Genomic DNA, 14,658 nt, shown 5'->3' on the forward strand with positions numbered 1-14,658 from the left:
GTTTTATTGGCTTTTGGCAACTGGATTTCGTAGTTGAGAGGCTGGACTGAATTTAAATGAATGTTGAAGCAAGATACGTTGTAATTGTGACGCGTTGGTTAGAGCTGACAGTTAGTTAGTCGGCGGCGATGGGCGCTAACGGTGTGAATCAACTCGATGAAAATTCGCCAAAGCAATTGCCATTGACAACGGCAGGCAAATTGGATAAAATCGTCGAACATGATGCAGCAGCAGCAGCAGCAGCAGCAGCAACAACAACAGCAAGAGATCAGGCAACGGACTTTGAGAGCGCCATAGATGCAGCTGGTTTTGGTTTATTCAATGTGCTGCTGCTGTTGGTGGCGGTGCCAGCCGCCATGGCCAGCGTATATGAGACGTCCACCATGTCCTATATATTGCCCAGCGCCGAATGCGATTTGAAACTAAGTCTACTCGACAAGGGCATACTGAATGCCATCACCTATGCGGGCATGATCTCATCCGCCATTTTTTGGGGCTACATTGCCGACACGCAGGGCAGACGCAAGCTTCTTATCTATGGCTATCTGGCGGACACGATTTGCGTGCTGGGCGGTGCGCTCAGTCAGAATGTGGTGCAGCTGATGGTGTTCAAGTACTTGGGTGGCATGATGTAAGTTCGTTTGAGAGCCAAAGCGTTGGCGTTAACTAAGCATTTTTCGCTCTCAGCATGAGTGGACCCTTCGCCGTGCTAATGACGTACTTAACGGAGCTACATGGACGTCAGTATCGTCAGCGCGTCATGATGTCTATCGGCATCATGTTCTCCATGGCCACACTCAGTCTGCCCGGACTGGCGATGGGCATACTGCCCCAGACCTGGCATATACGCATCTGGGGACTTTCACGTAAGTCACCTTGCTATCTCTCTCTCTCTCTCTCTCACTCAGTCTCGTTCTATATATAGATAAGAGCTCTTTACACTTCGTTTGTTTGTTTGAAGTGAACAGTTTCCCACGATTAGTGTTATCTCTTTGATTATCTTGACACTAATTTGCGTTGGAGAAATTGCTTAAAAGCAACGCGATGATATTCGCAAGCTCAAGAGATTATTCCGATTAGATAAAAAAGAATACAAAAGCATTCTTCTTAAGTCTAGACTTAGAGCGTAGTTTAAGAATTAAAAATATTCGATGAGAAGAAAAGTAAATCTTCAAAAGAAGAGTAGAATCATCGGAAATAAATGTAAAATAACTGCGATGAAGCATAAGAGTGAAAATGAAGTCTCGACTTAAGCGAAATCCCAAGTGACATCCAAATCTTCAAAAGATAAAACGAAATCATCGAATTAAATTCTCTTTGCAGTGCATTCGTGGCAACTTTTTGTAGCTATAACTGCTGTGCCCAGTTTATTGAGCTGCCTGCTCTTTCCCTTTCTGCCCGAGAGTCCCAAATTTCTAATGTCCAAGGGTCGCAATGCAGAAGCAATGGAAGCCTTTCGGTTTATGTACGCTTTGAATACAAGACAATCACGCGATGCATATCCAGTGAGTATAAAGTAATGCATATTTGCATAAAAGTCTAAACTTGTTTGTTTGACAGATTAAGCAACTTGCCAATGAGTTACCCGAGAGAGGCACTAAGGATGTAGCTGGTGTCGAGCAGCTGGCCGAGACGAAGCCAATTGGTTCGTTGCGTGCCGGACTGCGTCAGATGCGACCGTTGTTTACCAAACCCTATTTGGGACTTTCGCTTTGGGTGTACTTGCTTAACTTTTGCGTGCTGCTGGGGTAAGTGACAGGCGACCGACTCGACTCGCATCGAGAGAACAGACAATTAAAACCACTCTGGCAGGCAAAACACGATGCGTTTGTGGCTGCCACAGCTATTCGCCTCCATCAACGAGTACGAGCAGCTAATGGGCAGCGTAGTGGATGAAGCCAACGCCAACGCCAGCACCAGCATATGCGACATCATTGAGTATAGCGTTAATCGCACTGAGACTCAGCTGCAATCAACGCTCGGCGAGTGCAAAGTGAACATAAGCGCATCGAGCTATACCAACAACTTTATTGTGGCCGCAGCAGGTTTGGTCGCCTATATGCTGGCGGGAGTTTTGGTCAATCTCGTTGGATTCAAGCGCATCATGAGTGAGTCAAATCTTGCAAGAAAAATTTTTAAGTGCTGCACATTAATGTTTATTTTTTTGGCATTGCAGCTATGGGTCTATTTACGGCTGGGTCTTGTGCCATGGGCATGTATTGGTCGAATAGCTCCATTAGCACAGTGGCGCTGGCTTCAATCTTTGTGACCATGGGCAGCATATCGTCCACATCTGTGATCAGCGCTTCGCTCAACATTTTCCCCACTGCGCTGCGGTGAGTATCATCAAAATAAATGCGAAATGCTTGTGAGCCTCAACATTTGCTGTAATCTGCTTCATTAGCACGATGATCGTCTCGCTGGGCATGATGGTGGGTCGCATGGGCTCACTGGTGGGCAATGTTGTCTTTCCCGCCCTCATGGGATTGGGCTGTGTGCCGCCTTTTCTCATGGTTAGCTTTTTCATGTTCTGTAAGTTCGCGCGCTGGCGTTGGCGTTGGCGGCTCCATTACAGTTAATGATGCATGTTTACGCTTTATTTATTTCCTTTTTCAGTTGCCTGCCTGTTGGCCTCCTTTTTGCCACTGAAGAACAAGGCTGTGCTCAAGTAGGCAGCCACATGTTTCCAGCATATTCCATTCATAGTTGTTGGCCTTCAACTCATAATTAAGTTAGCTCTTTTTTTTTTTTGTATGCCTTAGAAGCTGACAACACTGAATTTTGTTATTTAAATATATAGTTAGCGTATAATAAACTGCAGCTCACAACTTTTGTGGCTACCCTCCTCCAATGCTATTCAAATGTTAATTTATTACAAAAGGCGATTAATTAATTTGTATGCAATTGCAATTGCAATTCCATTTGCTGATCCAATTTCCATAAAAACTTTTGCTGCTGACATACACTTTAATTGCATTGCAAAGTGTGTGCTAAGTACTAAAAGAAGCGGGCAGTACTTAAAGTACTACGGAGTGAAAATCGCATATATTAATGTTAAACAGTCGGACGAACCCAAAAATAAACACACAAAAGCGAACGGAAAAGCAATAGGAAGGAAGGAAGAGAGCCCAAGAACTAACGACAAAAATTCGCATTCATTGTTATTGCAGTTTGTCTAATTGAGTTGATAACTCTCTGAGAATGCTAAACAGTTGTCTGTGGTCAACAAAATAAGTCAATTTCAGAGAGTGCAAGTCATGCACAGATCAAATAGAGACAAACAGAGATGATAACTGCATTTCGCAATTAGCGAAATCAAACATAGCACAAATTATAAATTATTTACAAGCAATGAGCAATGATAATCGCTGGAAATAGTTTAGATTATGCTATATACATAATGTAGCAGCTAAGTAATCCAACTAAAAGCAATAATAATTTGCAACTTGCGCTATCAACAGCCAGCAATCAGTTACGTCGAGCGCTTCGCTTAGTTTATTCAGCTCATCTCACAGCTCAGCTCAGCGCAAGTTTGTGCTGCCTGCTCTTAGCCAACTTGGCTTGATATATGAGTCAGCTCGCGTTTGCTGCTCGCTCACTTGCTAACTAAATGGAAATGTTAATTATCTGACAACGGAGACGCTTAAAGTTAATGTTTGCTGGCGCAAGTGCTGTCGAGCAAGCGCCTAGAGTATGTGGGCGTGGCCAGGCATCAGCTTGCAGCTTGATTTCACAAATGCCTGCAAATCAGACAGGCCCGTTAAAAGTTTTAATTAAAAACTTGCCGCTTGCTGACCCACAAAAACATTCGCAACTAATATCCTTTCGTCTGTTCAACCCAAACCCAAACCCAAACCCAAGCCCAAGTCCCAAGCCAGCATCACTACACTACTAAAAATAACTAAAGTCTATTCGCAGTTTCTGGAAATTAAGCGCAACAGGTGTAAACAGCAATCAAATAAAACAAGTATAAGCGCCATATGTGTGTGTGTGTGTGGCACTAACGAGGGCTGCCAGCTGCATAAGCTTCCGGCTTGCGGGACTAATTAAAGCTCATTTTAAAATTAGTAATTTCCGCTAAAAACAAATTAATATCAAATTTGTCAAGCGCTTGGTAATAAATCAATTAAATTATTTATGTAAAGTACAGCAATTTACTAATTTATTACAAAACAAAAACACAATGAAATGCTTGATAAATTTTAAATAATGTCAATAACTAACAAGCAATCAAACTTGAAAGCAGTTTAATTTTTTGGAATTTTTTAGAATATAAAAAACTACGCAGAAAACAATTAATAAAGCGCTGAGACAGCAAATAAAATATTTATAACTGGCTATGAAAAATAGCAGCAAATGCTTAGCAATTTTTCATTGTGGCTTGGCTAGCAACATAGAAATTGCATAAATAATAAATAAATAAGCATAAGCATTGTCAATAAATGTGAATTGAATTGCGACTAAGCCTTTTTCTATTGCGCCCCTCGCAACGCATCAAGTATACGTAGCTGGCGCTGCTGCTGCTTGCTCTTGGTGAGCTGCAGCGATTTGCGTCACGTCGCCGTCACTTGAGTTAGGGGCACTGTAATCTTATCAGTGCAGATAGCGCCTGTAGCCTGGTCGTGCATAAATGCTTGGGGCAGCTGCCAAGGCAAAGACAGTTGCTGAAATGAGTCTGCGGCAAAAGGTGGTAATCGTGACGGGTGCAAGCAGCGGCATTGGCGTGGCCATTGCACAGGTGCTGGCGCGGGAGGGCGCGCAGCTTGCACTGGTTGGACGCAATCTGCAGAATCTGCAGGCAACGCAGACGACGCTGGAGCAGCAGCGGGCGGGCGTGCAGACGCTGATTGTGGTGGCCGATGTGACCACGCAGGCGACGCAGATTGTGCAGCAGACAGTTGCCAAATTCGGACGCATTGATGTGCTGGTGAACAATGCTGGGATATTGGGTAATGGCGCGTTGCTGGACTTGGACATGCAGGAGTTCGATGCAGTGCTGAACACCAATCTGCGCGCTGTGGTGCTGCTGACCAAGGCGGTGCTGCCGCAGCTGCTGCAGACCAAGGGCGCTGTGGTGAACGTGAGCAGCTGCGCTGGACTGCGTCCGTTTGCTGGCGCACTGAGCTACGGCATATCGAAGGCGGCGCTGGATCAGTTTACGCGCATTGTCTCGCAGGAGCTGGCGCCGCAGGGCGTGCGTGTCAATTCGGTTAATCCGGGCTTCGTGGTGACCAACATACACCAACGCATCGGCATTGTGGACAAGGACTATGAATCGCTGCTGCATCGCGCCATTGCATCGCATCCCATGGGACGTGTGGGCGATGTGCTCGAAGTGGCCGAGGCAGTTGCCTTTCTGGCCAGCTCCAAGGCCAGCTTCACCACTGGCGCGCTCTTGCCCATCGATGGTGGCAAGCACAACTATACGCCACGCTAAAGCCGCCGCCGCCGCAACCGTCGCAGCCACAACTAAATCTAAATGTAAATGCTGCAATCCAAAGTATTCCTCTAAACTATTTTTAAGCATTCTCCCATCCAAATATATGCTATTATTATTATTATATGCAAAGTAAACGCCGCTCTGGGCATTAATGTGACCCCAAAATGACCGCCAGTTGCCCACAGACAGACACTCGGACCGGCTTTATCAGCTTATCAGCTTATCACGCCTGCCCTGCTATCAAAAATACGCAAAAAACAAAAAAAATCACAGAAATTCCAAAACAAATTTTTCCGCATTCAAACTGCTCAAACTCAAATTTGCACTCAAAGCTGAGTTGAGTTTTTCATAGATAATGAGAGCGACGCATATTAATGTAGGTCAACTCAAAAGGGGAAGAGTCAATAAACTTTTGAGGGGCATTGTACTTTTGGGACAGTTCTAAAGCTTTGATTGGCAGTGCTAAAAGCTGTTTGATCTTCGTTTGTATATAACTTTAGACATTTAGCTACAACAAAATAACGTGCAGCATGTTTTAGATCAGATCTAAAAAAAAAAGTTCACATAAAAAATATAATTTTAATATAATATATATTTTGGATTACAAAATATTTTTTAAGCTGGACTAAAACAAATTTTTTTTTTAGTTTAATTTAGATCAGCTCTTTTTTTGCTTTTAAAAGTTGCAAATAGTTTTGTATATGCAAAAATATAAGACTTATAAGTAAGCAGCATTTGTATTGCTTAGACAATATTTTAGAACAAGGTCAAAGTTTCTATTAAAGTGTTCCCATGCTCAAACATTATTTTCGATAAAATATGTAGGGAATATTTTATAACAGCTGCTGAATTACTTTTCCCAGTTTATAAAACAAAGAGTGTTAAGGGAACAAATGGCTAGCAAATATTTTAGAACAGCTGCTAAATTGCCCAACAGTTTTATAAATGAGCGCTAGGGCTAAGGAATATTTTAGATCAGAACTAAAATTGCCCAACAAACGAGTTTTAAAAGTTTTACACATAATATAATAATAATATTATAATATATATTGTATAATAATAACTAAATATAACTAAAGCAACATATTGATGAGCAAACATATTTTAGATCACAGCTAAATGGCATTTGACTCATAGCTACTCCAAGAAGTATGCTACATATATAATATAAGATAAAAACAAAAATTTTCCGAACGTTTTGGTAACGAAATTAGGACTAAGCAGTGAAGTTAAACACCCTTAAAGTATGCAAAAGTTTAGCAGTGGCGCGAGCTTTTCAACCCTCAACCCCGATTTGAGAGCTTTACGAAAAGCTGCGAAAAGCCAACCCCTATTCATAAAAGTCAAATACGATTTTTATGGCTCGTACTGTAATGTGGAATTGCCAGTGCGTCAGAAGCTGCCGTCGGTCGACAAAGTGCGCGCGCTCCTCTTGACTTGCCACACAGCGTGAGTGAGCCAACTGTTCGTAGTTCGTGCCGTATCAGACACTTACACACCCACACAGACAGACTGACACACACACAGAAACAAATACACAAAGCTTGGGGGGGTGGGCACATGGTAGAAGATTTTCTCGAGCAGCTGTTAGCAAAAAGCGGAACAAGGCACTTGATTGATTTTTCGCTTTACTGTTAAACAAGAGAAAAGCCAAAGCGTTAAACAATCAGCAAACCAAAGCGAAGCGACGAAGTGTCAACTGGCCATTGAGTTACCATATGGAGGCCACACTGTTTGAGTGCCACGAAGGCCAAACAGGCGTTAACAAATGTTGCAGCAACAACAACAGCTGTGAAGTAACAACAACAACAACAACGAGCTTGGCTGAGAAAGTGTCAGCCAGCAGCATTGAGGGCCAACGAACATATCCAGAAACCGAGCCAGATGTTGATGAGGTCGAACCACTTAGCGAGCGCTGGTCACCCTTGGGTGCCAACTATGATGACGCCAATAGCGCAAGCTCAGAGCTGCTAGCTGGCAGCTTTGACTGCGAACTGGAGTCCAAGCAGGCAGCAGCAGCAGCAGCAGCGGAAAGTGAAGCTGCAACTGAAGCAGCAGCAGCTGCTGGCAGCGGCATGGAAAGTGCCAGCGAATTGGCGCGTTTGCGGAACATTGAGGAGGAGCAGGAGCTGCTGACCAGCTCGCTGCTGGCGCTGACTTCGCAGTTTGCACACGTGCAGCTGCGCGTGCGGCAGATTGTAGAAGCGCCAACGGATGAGCGAGATCAGCTGCTGCGCGATTTGGAGGACTTTGCTTTTCAGGTAAGTCAGAGCTGTTCAAATGCAAAGCAAACAAATTCTTAACATTTTTTTTGCAGGGCATACCCGAAGCAGCGCAGCAGCCGCTGGCAGCGACTGAGGCTGAGAGCGAGGTGTTGGCAGCAACTGATGGCAAACTCATTGAGCAGCTTAAGTCACAGCTTACGGAGCTGGAGCAGCTGGCCTATGAATCAGGCACGCCTGGCGTCTTGCCACAGCATGTGCTGCTGGAGAAGCAAAAGTTTATACTGGACGAGCTGCGTAGCAAGCTGAATCTGCAGCTGGAGCAGCATCAGCTGCCAGGGCTTAGCATTGAGCAGCTGCGTCATCAGGTGGACAATGCCATTGGCGAATTTGTTGGTCCGCTCAAGATGAAGGAGCAGCTGGTGGCGCAGCTCAAGACGCAAATAACCGATCTGGAGCGTTTCATTGCATTTCTGCAATGCGATACGGCGGCAGCAACGGCGGCCGCTGGCGGCGGCAATCTCAGCGCCGCCGACAAGCTCAAGCTGCTCACTGGCGCCTACAACAGTTACGCAGCCAAGCAAACTGCACGCCAGGCCACATCAGCGGCAGCAACAGCAGCAGCAGCAGCAACATCGACTACGCTGCCGCTGAGCACACGAAGTGCAACAACAACACAAAGCTCGACTGCTGGCGCCGCTGGCTTGGAGCAGCGCATGGGCGAGAGCCTGCAGAGCAAGGCGCATGGACTGCTGGACAAGGCGTCGCTGCTTATGCAAATGTTTGCCAGCACGCATTTTGCAAGGAGACATGCGGACTTTGAGCAGAACTCGCTGAAGAAGACACACAAGGGCGATCACTGGGGGTGAGTCCAAGAGGTCTAAACACAAGTCTTATACACAATAAGCAGCGGCTAAAGCTGAAGGTCTAAACAAAAGTCCAATGCTCATCAAGCAGCAGCTAAAGCTGCAGGTCTGAATGATAGTCTTATACTCATCAAGCAGCGGCTAAAGCTGCAGGTCTAAACAAAAGTCTTATACTCATCAAGCAGCGGCTAAAGAGCTCTTTCAAAGTCTTATACTCGTGAACATTTTGTGTCTTATAATAGTCTTATATACATCAAGTCTGTTCTACAGCCTAATTTGTTCAGAAATGTTCGAGCTTATGAGGCAAAGTCTTATACTCATCAAGCAGCACTAAGTCTTATACTCATTCTAAAATTCTTGTCATATAAGTAACGCATAACAAATCAGCTTATACTCATCAAACAGCATTGTTACCCTAATATGTAAAAGTCTTATACTCGTTGACATAAACGTAGCAAAGTTGATTAGTATTAGTATTGATTAGAACTATAAACTAAAGAGTTGAGGGCTGCTTATAAAAGTCTTATACTCCACTCATTATTGTAGTCATATAGACTCACCAAAGTTTACGTCTTCACTTATAATAGTCAAAGAGCGCTCTTGAGCAGCAATGCTACTATCTTATATTCGTCTTATAAAATTTGTCATATAATGAATTTGAAACGTTTAAATTTAAAGGCTGAGCAACTTGCTTGACACATAAATTAAAAAAGTTGACATTTTTAACAGCTTATAATAGTCTTATACTCGTCAAACAGCGCTGTTATGCAACATAAGTTGAATAGATGAACCGCAGAGCTTTTAAATGAGTCTTATACTCAACTAGTTGTTCATAAATTAGCAACATATTGATGCAATGTAAGCTAATAGTTGATCTTATACAAGTCTTCTACTCAGCTTATAACAAACTTGACTTACGAATTAATTAAATTTCTATTTTGCGACTCCCACAGAGATCTGCGCGCTCAGCTCGAGGTGGACATCCAGGAGGTGGCCGCACTGGCCGCCACACTAAGCTGCGATCGCGAGAAATTGGCCAACATCAAGCGAGCGCTGCGGCAACATCAACAAGCCAAGCAAATTAGCGAGGCCAGCAGCGTGCCCATCGATGCACAGAATGGAGCGCTGATAACGTTGCCACCACGTTGCAGACGCGCTGCTGTAGCCGCCGCTGCTGGTGCTGGTGCTGGGCAAGAGCTAATGCCATATACTGGAGCCGGCGGCACAGCTGGCGGCTCATCGGATTCGGATGAGGAATCCTACGAGCAGTACGACTGGGACAAGGACAAGACGCTGGGCAGGCGCATTGTGCATATGCGTGGCGACTCCATTGCCACCATTGGACGCGAGCTGACGTGCGTGGTGCGCAAGAATTTTGCACGCACCTTGCAGCAGCTCATCCAGCACGGACTGCGCATTCCGGCGGAGTCCGCAGCCAGCAGCCTGATGGTGCCGTTCATGCGCTGCCTGCAGCCAGGAGCACAGCGCGCGGCAGCCGCTGGACCGGAAATGTCCTTTCTGGGCATTGGACGCGCCATGCACGCCTGGGAGCTAATACTGGCCTACTATAATCTAAAGCATGGCGAGGAATACAACAATACGCCGGCGAGAAAGCTCTCGCAGAGCTTTCAGCTGGACATTGTGGACGCGCATGCGGTGACGGCCAAGCAGAGTCTGCTTAGCGCCATTGGCATGATCCTTGCCATGCACAGGCCCTACAAGCGAAGCTACAACGCCCACTTCAAAGCCTTCATCTGTGCCGGACTCAAGTAAGTAGCAGCCCCAGACAAGACCGACTTGGCAAGACTCTTTAATGAGACGCAAGACAGAGTTGGCATTAAAACAAATTGTTCAACTAAAAAAATTCAAATGTGACTGTTTCAACAATTTCAAAATTAAGCATTAGAACTAGCATTTGTTTTAAATAATTTCCAAAGCGACATTAAATTTTAAAAAATTTTAAAAACTAATTTTATAACTTCAGTTTGCTTTGCCACAACGTTTAGAAAAAAAGTTGGAAAATATTTTAAAGCATAAATAATTATTAAAAATGTATAAACTTAAATGTAGCCTTAGTGTTAATTAATTCAAATATTTTCACTACGTATTGTTTTGAATTTAATGCACTACTGATAATATTTAAATTGACAATTTCAAACTAACATTTGTTTTTGAATTTGTTCAACAATTTCCAATGCGACATACAGTTTTAAAAAATTTAGAATAAAAATTAAAGCATAAATAATTAATCAAAATGTATGAGCCTAGTTTCAACTATTGGCAAATTTTCAATACGCATTGTTTTGAATTTAATGCACTACTGATGTTATTTAAATTGACAACTTAATTTTATTTTTCTACTTTAATTTGCAGCGCGCACTTGTTGGTGGAATGGCTGAATCTTATACTAAGCTGCAACGAGCTAATCGATACATATTACGCATCCAATGGTTACGTGGCCTGCACGGGATTCCGCGACTCGCTGCACTCCATTGATGCACTAACCAAATACGACTTTGAGCTGCCCGTGGATTTGGCCATACGGCACTTTCGAAATATTTAAACTGCACACATTAGCGTTTTTTTTTTCTTTTGGAAATTATTATATTTAGTAGTTGAATTTTTTTATATATACTTCATTTAATTGATGGATGGATATGTTGATGACCCCCGTTCAATTGAACCTAAGCTGAACTCCAAACTATATTTAAATGCGACTCTGCCCTTTGCTAATTAATTAACTAATTATTAATTCTTAATGTATCATATAAATATGTGTATATAAACTTAGATATGGAAAATGCTACTAACTAAATACAAAATGCTAAAAATGCAGTCAAACTTACAGTTATGCTCACTACCAATGCGTGCAGTAGAACCGATGGATGCACTGGCTCAGCTTCTCGCCCAGCGGTCGCTCCAATGCGCCGCAGCAAAGTTTGGACAGCAGCAGTTGCGCCTCCGCTTCAGTAGCGCAAGCAGCGTAGGCGTCAAGCAGCAGACGAGGCGTGGCATAGCGTTTCACAATGGCCAGCGCACGATCCAGCGAGAGCGAATGAAGTTGCAGCAGCTGCTGCACGAACAGCTCGCGCACTGTCAACTGCGCATTGCGCGCCGAGTCCTCGTAGAGTGCGCGGAACTTGAGCAGACCCAGCTTGGTGGCGCTCCAGCAGCTGGAGCTCGAGCTCGACTCGATCTGCTGCTTATCAACGCTGTGCAGCGTTTTGCCCGCTTGCGTATAAAGTTGATGCAGTGCAGCCGTCATGCCGGCCAAATAGCACATGGAGCGATAGTGATTCTCGCTGCGCACCACTTGCAAGCCCGGCGTATGCATTTGCGCATTGGCCAGCGCCTGCTGCAGCGACTCCAGCGGCAGACCCAGCTGCTCATTGTCGCCATAATCCTCAATCAGATAAATTATTTGCGGCAGTCCGCACTGGCGCAGTCGATGCTTCTGCTCGTGAAAGCGTCCATCGCGTATGCTGCTCGCCAGATCGTCCATGCGCTTGCGCTCCACCACATAGGGCAGCACCAGTTCATCGCCTGCCGCATTGCGCGCTATCCATAGAAAATCGCCCACGGTTAAGCGACGCACCTCATGCGGCACCTGCAGCGTTTGCAAATAGCCGCGCGTCTGGTCCAGCACGCGCTTATGCTTGCCACTCGTCTCTTGTGTGTCCACCAGCAGCAGTATGTCATAGCTGCCCGCCGGCATTTGCACAATGCGCGCACGCTGCTCCGCCTCGTCCAGCGCCTGCTGCGCTTTCTTTGTTAGCTTCTTGGGCTTTCCCTTTTCCTTTTGTTTTTGCTTGTTTTGCACTGTTTTTGCCACTTGTTGCACTTGTTTTTCATACGCGCGTTGCTCATTTGCATTATTCACCGTTAGCTGATGCGCATGCAACTCTGCGTCGATCAGCTGGCAAAGCGTTGCGCCAAAACCGCGCAACATGGCGCAATCGCGACCACTGTACAGCGGCAGCGGATAGGAACGCAGCGCAGCCAGCGCTTTGCGCAATTGATGCTGCGATTTTTGATTGCGCTGTTCCGCCTCACGCAGCCAGCGTTCGAGCCAAAGCGTAAACAGTGGATTTGGCTCTTTTAATTTAATTTCCAAGCGAGTCGCGTTCATTTTTACACACCGCGAAGTTTAGGCGAACTTTTAAGCGTCACATGTGTTGCACAACGTTAGAACTATCGCAACAGCAGTGTGACCGTAGCTACAAAAATAAGTAGCGCCATCTATGGAGAAACTCAAAATTTTCATATAACATACGCGCCATCTTTGGAGTGCTGCTCATTTATCGATAGCTGCTGCAACACTCTCGCTAGTATAACAGCAGCTTTCGATAGTCGATACGGTCACACTGTCGCTGCCAAACGTGTTTGTTTTGTTATTTAGCCGCGCATTAAAGACAGAACATGGAAAACGTCGCTCCTAGCAGCAGCAACAGCCCCAGCAAGGCAGGCAAAGTGGATGACATTAATATGGAAGGACTGTCACTCCACGAAGGCATACGCGATTGGCCTGTCTGCATTATTGTGCTGGGCATGGCCGGCTCCGGCAAGACAACGTTCACACGCAGCCTCATCGAGCACGCGCAGGCACAATTCAATCCGTACGTTGTGAACTTGGATCCCGCCTGCCGCGAGGTGCCCTATGCAGCGCACATCGATATACGCGACACAGTGAACTACAAAGAGGTAATGAAGCAATACCAGCTGGGTCCCAATGGCGGCATTGTGACGGCGCTGAACATGTTTACAACCAAGATGCCCAAGTTTACGGAGCTGGTGCGTCGTGCGGGCGAGCGTGGACACAAGTGGTGTATTATTGACACGCCAGGACAAATTGAAGTGTTTACTTGGTCTGCATCGGGCAACATAATAACCGAAGGCTTGGCCACCATGTTTCCCACCATTATAGTGTATGTTATGGATGTAGTGCGCTCCGCTTGCCCCACCACCTTCATGTCCAACATGCTGTACGCCTGTTCCATACTATACAAGACGCGTCTGCCGTTTCTGGTGGCTCTTAATAAGGTAGGCACGCTTTCTTGCTTGTGTTGGTTTAGTAGTTTATGCTTGTTGCTTGTAGATTGATCTGAAGGACTGCGGCTTTATACAGGACTGGATGACGGACTTTGAGGTATACCAGGATGCGCTGGAGCAGGAGCAAAGCTTTGTCAACAATCTAACGCGCACCATGTCGCTGACACTGGACACGTTCTATGAGAATCTGGTGACCTGCGGCGTCTCGGCCAAAACGGGCGTTGGCTATGCCAAGCTGCTGCAGCACATGCTCGACTGTGTGGCCGAATATGAGCGCGACTACAAGCCGGTGTATGAGAAGATGCGTCTACAGCGGCTCGCAGAGCAGCTGGCGCCAGCAGCAACAGCTGCGCATATCGATGAGGCGGGCACAGCTGTGCCCATGGGCTTGGATCTAAGCGTAAGCTAAGTCTGCAACAATTTCGCATATAACTTACATTGCTTTGTTTCGCTTTACACAGGAGCCCACGAATCAAGATGACAACAGTGTGTTTCTTATGGCGCCCAGCTTGGTGCCACAGCAAATGAATGCTGATGAGACGGAGCTGGAGCTGGACAGCAAGGGCAAGGTGGAGGAGCAGAATTTCCAGAGTTTTGTGCAGACGCACATGTCGGCGCAGCAGAGCAAGCGGGACAAGCAGCAGCGAAATCAGGAGACCAAGTCCTAGCTGTGAACATAGATATTTGTATACTTAGCTTTAGATTATTAAATATAATGCTGTGAGCTTAACTTAAACACAATCGGAGAAACTCTTTTGGTAGGCATTTAATTTTGTTTCTTTATTATTATTCACTTTAACAAGCAAAAACATTCAATACAGTGTTTGGTTTAAACTTTTTCTTTTTGTTTATCTCATGTGTGTATAGGCGTAGTTAATATGTTTTGTATTAGTGTCGCTTTGTATTTGTTTAATTGAAACTTGAAACATTTAAATGAAGAACGTATAGTTCATATACATAGAATATATATAGAAATCGCTTGTGTGTGTCTGTCTGTGTGTGTGTGTGTGTAATGTATGTAAATATGTAAATGCAAGCTGTCGTGCTTTTAGCTTAGCTTATAATTTATATATTTGTTATA

At 45.1% G+C, this 14,658-nt stretch overlaps 5 protein-coding genes across 5 annotated transcripts in view; 4 read left to right on the forward strand and 1 right to left on the reverse strand.

Annotated features, from left to right (window-relative positions):
- Positions 1–12,657, reverse strand: part of LOC108604924 (crossover junction endonuclease MUS81) — a 78,002-nt gene extending 65,345 nt beyond the window's left edge. The window contains exon 1 of the mRNA XM_017994493.2: positions 11,375–12,657. Within this exon, the coding sequence (XP_017849982.1) occupies positions 11,386–12,657 (1,272 nt within the window). The 3' untranslated portion in view covers positions 11,375–11,385. The remainder of the gene's footprint in view (positions 1–11,374) is intronic.
- On the forward strand, positions 97–2,856 carry LOC108606622 (organic cation/carnitine transporter 7). The gene is made up of 8 exons (XM_017996908.1): positions 97–631; positions 688–866; positions 1,324–1,505; positions 1,561–1,748; positions 1,813–2,108; positions 2,177–2,336; positions 2,405–2,532; positions 2,617–2,856. Exons 1-8 carry the CDS (start codon positions 129–131, stop codon positions 2,670–2,672), a joined length of 1,692 nt encoding a protein of 563 aa, XP_017852397.1. The 5' UTR covers positions 97–128; the 3' UTR covers positions 2,673–2,856.
- On the forward strand, positions 4,669–5,558 carry LOC108606623 (3-oxoacyl-[acyl-carrier-protein] reductase FabG). The gene has a single exon (XM_017996909.1). It carries the CDS (start codon positions 4,670–4,672, stop codon positions 5,435–5,437), a length of 768 nt encoding a protein of 255 aa, XP_017852398.1. The 5' UTR covers position 4,669; the 3' UTR covers positions 5,438–5,558.
- LOC108606621 (RUN domain-containing protein 1) lies at positions 6,844–11,288 on the forward strand. The gene is made up of 4 exons (XM_017996907.1): positions 6,844–7,701; positions 7,758–8,527; positions 9,482–10,297; positions 10,902–11,288. The coding sequence occupies exons 1-4, from the start codon at positions 7,159–7,161 to the stop codon at positions 11,089–11,091; spliced, it is 2,319 nt and encodes a 772-aa protein (XP_017852396.1). The 5' UTR covers positions 6,844–7,158; the 3' UTR covers positions 11,092–11,288.
- A 217-nt stretch (positions 12,658–12,874) lies between the features above and the next one.
- Positions 12,875–14,579, forward strand: LOC108605873 (GPN-loop GTPase 1). Its single transcript, XM_017995687.1, has 3 exons — positions 12,875–13,568; positions 13,624–13,977; positions 14,039–14,579. Exons 1-3 carry the CDS (start codon positions 12,948–12,950, stop codon positions 14,243–14,245), a joined length of 1,182 nt encoding a protein of 393 aa, XP_017851176.1. The 5' UTR covers positions 12,875–12,947; the 3' UTR covers positions 14,246–14,579.
- Positions 14,580–14,658: the final 79 nt, after the last annotated feature.

Source organism: Drosophila busckii, chromosome X, assembly GCF_011750605.1.
Source record: "Drosophila busckii strain San Diego stock center, stock number 13000-0081.31 chromosome X, ASM1175060v1, whole genome shotgun sequence".
Classification (NCBI taxonomy): Eukaryota; Metazoa; Arthropoda; class Insecta; order Diptera; family Drosophilidae; genus Drosophila; species Drosophila busckii.

Excerpts from the sequence above, each read along its gene's own strand:
- LOC108606622 (XM_017996908.1), top strand. The coding sequence starts at position 129 with ATGGGCGCTAACGGTGTGAATCAACTCGATGAAAATTCGCCAAAGCAA. Across the intron at positions 867-1,323 it reads ACGCATCTGGGGACTTTCAC|TGCATTCGTGGCAACTTTTT; the intron begins GTAAGTCACCTT and ends TTCTCTTTGCAG. Across the intron at positions 2,533-2,616 it reads GGTTAGCTTTTTCATGTTCT|TTGCCTGCCTGTTGGCCTCC; the intron begins GTAAGTTCGCGC and ends TTCCTTTTTCAG.
- LOC108606623 (XM_017996909.1), top strand. The coding sequence starts at position 4,670 with ATGAGTCTGCGGCAAAAGGTGGTAATCGTGACGGGTGCAAGCAGCGGC.
- LOC108606621 (XM_017996907.1), top strand. The coding sequence starts at position 7,159 with ATGGAGGCCACACTGTTTGAGTGCCACGAAGGCCAAACAGGCGTTAAC. Across the intron at positions 7,702-7,757 it reads TGGAGGACTTTGCTTTTCAG|GGCATACCCGAAGCAGCGCA; the intron begins GTAAGTCAGAGC and ends TTTTTTTTGCAG. Across the intron at positions 8,528-9,481 it reads CACAAGGGCGATCACTGGGG|AGATCTGCGCGCTCAGCTCG; the intron begins GTGAGTCCAAGA and ends CGACTCCCACAG.
- LOC108605873 (XM_017995687.1), top strand. The coding sequence starts at position 12,948 with ATGGAAAACGTCGCTCCTAGCAGCAGCAACAGCCCCAGCAAGGCAGGC. Across the intron at positions 13,569-13,623 it reads TTCTGGTGGCTCTTAATAAG|ATTGATCTGAAGGACTGCGG; the intron begins GTAGGCACGCTT and ends TGTTGCTTGTAG. Across the intron at positions 13,978-14,038 it reads CCATGGGCTTGGATCTAAGC|GAGCCCACGAATCAAGATGA; the intron begins GTAAGCTAAGTC and ends CGCTTTACACAG.